Source organism: Impatiens glandulifera, chromosome 6, assembly GCF_907164915.1.
Source record: "Impatiens glandulifera chromosome 6, dImpGla2.1, whole genome shotgun sequence".
Taxonomy (NCBI): domain Eukaryota; kingdom Viridiplantae; phylum Streptophyta; class Magnoliopsida; order Ericales; family Balsaminaceae; genus Impatiens; species Impatiens glandulifera.
The window spans coordinates 37,974,178-37,976,758 of NC_061867.1; the positions used below are offsets into that span (position 1 = coordinate 37,974,178).

General features: G+C 44.3%; 1 protein-coding gene across 1 annotated transcript; it reads left to right on the forward strand.

Moving 5' to 3' along the window:
- The first annotated feature begins 540 nt into the window (after positions 1 to 540).
- On the forward strand, positions 541 to 2,019 carry LOC124943577. Its single transcript, XM_047484069.1, has one exon. It carries the CDS (start codon positions 541 to 543, stop codon positions 2,017 to 2,019), a length of 1,479 nt encoding a protein of 492 aa, XP_047340025.1.
- Positions 2,020 to 2,581: the final 562 nt, after the last annotated feature.

Below are 2,581 nucleotides of genomic sequence, written 5' to 3' on the forward strand. Positions count from 1 at the left end.
CCCATGTGTTTTCATCTCCCCTAGCAAAATCATAAAATCCCATCACTTTCTGAAATCGGAGTATAAACCGGGCAAAACAAAGGTGTCCGCCCGCAAAAGGAACTCTAAACCTAAGAAGAAAAAGGCTCCGCAGGAGAACAGTCTGGAAGCAAGGCAGTCTCGCAACCGATCGGGTCGGCTAGTATTCACACTGACACACAATCCGAAAAACTCAGCTTCAATCTCTAGTCGGACTCTCTCACACCACACCGAGGAGGATCGGTCTGGCAAAGGGAAAAAGAAGGTGGTCGAAGAACAATCGGCCAAAACTGATGATATTAATGCCGATTCGGGTAGACAACCGGAAGGAAATGAAACCGCGGATTAAAGCATCCGGCAAATGGGCGAGGACCTCGTCAAACAAATCATGAACGAAATTAAGTTCAGGCTCACGCTGCGAGCGACGTCTACTTTCAATGGACTCTGAACCGGCAGGAGATCTTCTACACCAACATTCTACCGGAACATCCCGCTGACTGAAGATACGAAAAACTGGTTGAGATGGAGACGGAAGTCATCAACCTTACAAAGGCTAAGAGCGTCCTGACCGCTCTTCGAAGGAGTAAGATGGTCGAACCGCATGCCCGGTTACTAGAACTCACTGACCATATTCAACATCTTCGTGAAAAACACATCCTAGGGACGGAGGAATCTCAGTTCGAGATCTTAGTGCTGGATATGCTAACAGTTAAAGAACAAGAGCTGAACGATGAGCTGACACAGTTGGAAGCGGAACCCGAGCACCAAGAGGCGTCAATCTTCTCCAGATCCAATCCTGAGGATGATGGCGGTCCGAATCCGGCCGAAGCCGAGCATATCTCTCTTCAACAAGAACCCGTAATCAATCACACAGAACTCGGGACGGGTACACCGCCCACCGATCAACACGGATCTCCTCAAACCGACAATGCATCAGTACCGGCTGTAACAGAAGATAGAGTAAAAGACATAATCGAGGAATTTGTCAATGCCGCCATCCTGTCGTGGCAAAAGAGGATAAAAGAAACCGCGACAAAATCAATCGAGATGATTGAGTCTACCGATAAACAGCTGGAAGCCGCGGTTGGACGGATTACGTCCGTTGAGGAAAAATACGGTCTTACCGATCTTTTGTTCGGCGACACAACTGACAGAACTAACATATTGGAGACCGTAACTCAGAAGTTGGAGACCGATATCGCTCATACCAACCAAAAGGTCGGTTTAATAGACCTACACCTCATAACAACCGATCAAAGACTGAACAAGATTGAAGGGGATCTGTCTCAATCCGGTGTCCAGGCCGGATCCATACTTGAGAAAATGGCAATACTTGAGGAAAAGAATGCCAAAACCGAAGCCGATCTAAAGGCGGTTACCGAACAACTGGTGGAGATGGTAGCGACAAAACTGCCAGCCGACAAAGCACTTGAAGAAGCGAATGAACTCGCGGCTCAAAAGATTCAGTATGCCGAGGAAGAGCAAGTCCAGATTCAAAAAGAAAAGGTACAGGCGGATGCGGACCTAGCCGAACATATCCAAACAATAGAAAACGTTGCACCGGCCATAGCGGTTCAGCAAAATGAAGATGCGGCTCGACTAATCGGCCAACAGCTAGCATTCGATGAGTTCTTCAACGCTCATAAGAAGTCAAAGGCGGCTGCTTCCTCATCCGGTCCGGCTACCAGAAAAAGAAAGGCTCCCTTCAAGAATGTGGCAATTTCAAGACTATTGGACAACGTTGCTGAAACGGTTATTGATCCTCCAATCAACCCGGTGTCACAAGCTGATGACGAACTCGAGGACGAAACCGTACAGCTGATCAAAAGACCGCGGGGTCTTGAAGCAATTCCACTCAGATCGGTTCCGATTTCACCTTTCACTGGGACCTCGGGCGGTCAAGGATCCTCCTCCAGACCTGTCGTCGATCCTTGCAATCCGTGCAAGGGAATGATGACTGAACAAATGCTGGACAAATACCTACCCAAGAAAAAGAGATAGAAGTTTTCTTTAATTATATATTGTCTATGTTTAACTTAGTATAATTTTATTTATATATATATATCAAGTATTTTTGGAAACCGACCTACATCTTCATTCTTACATGGTTTTGAATATTTTAAATAAAATAATCAAAAAGGGAGAAATTGATAAAGATAAAAAAAAATTTCAAAAGACAAAATTTTTCTCAAATTTTTCTAAGTCATTTTCCAAAAATCCGGCCAAATGAACGTTTAAAGAAACCGGCCTACATCTTCATTCTTACATGCTTTTAATATTTTAAATAAAATAATCAAAAAGAGAGAAATTGTTAGATAAATTAGACCAGATAAAAATAAGAACCTAACAAAATAAACTTCCTGTGCAGGAGAACGGTTAAAAAACCAGGATCGGTTAAGCAATCTAACCGGTTAAGAATTGGACCGATCAGGAAGACAAGGCCGGTCAAGAAGAGAAGGCCAAAACCGTTGGTCATCCGGTTAACCTGAAGCTATAAAAAACCGGAAGTCATCCGGTTAACCTAAACAACCGATCGGTGCAAACAAATACTTTAAGTATCTGT

What these genes read in the sequence shown, in the direction of transcription:
- LOC124943577 (XM_047484069.1), top strand. Translation starts at nt 541, where the DNA reads ATGGAGACGGAAGTCATCAACCTTACAAAGGCTAAGAGCGTCCTGACC.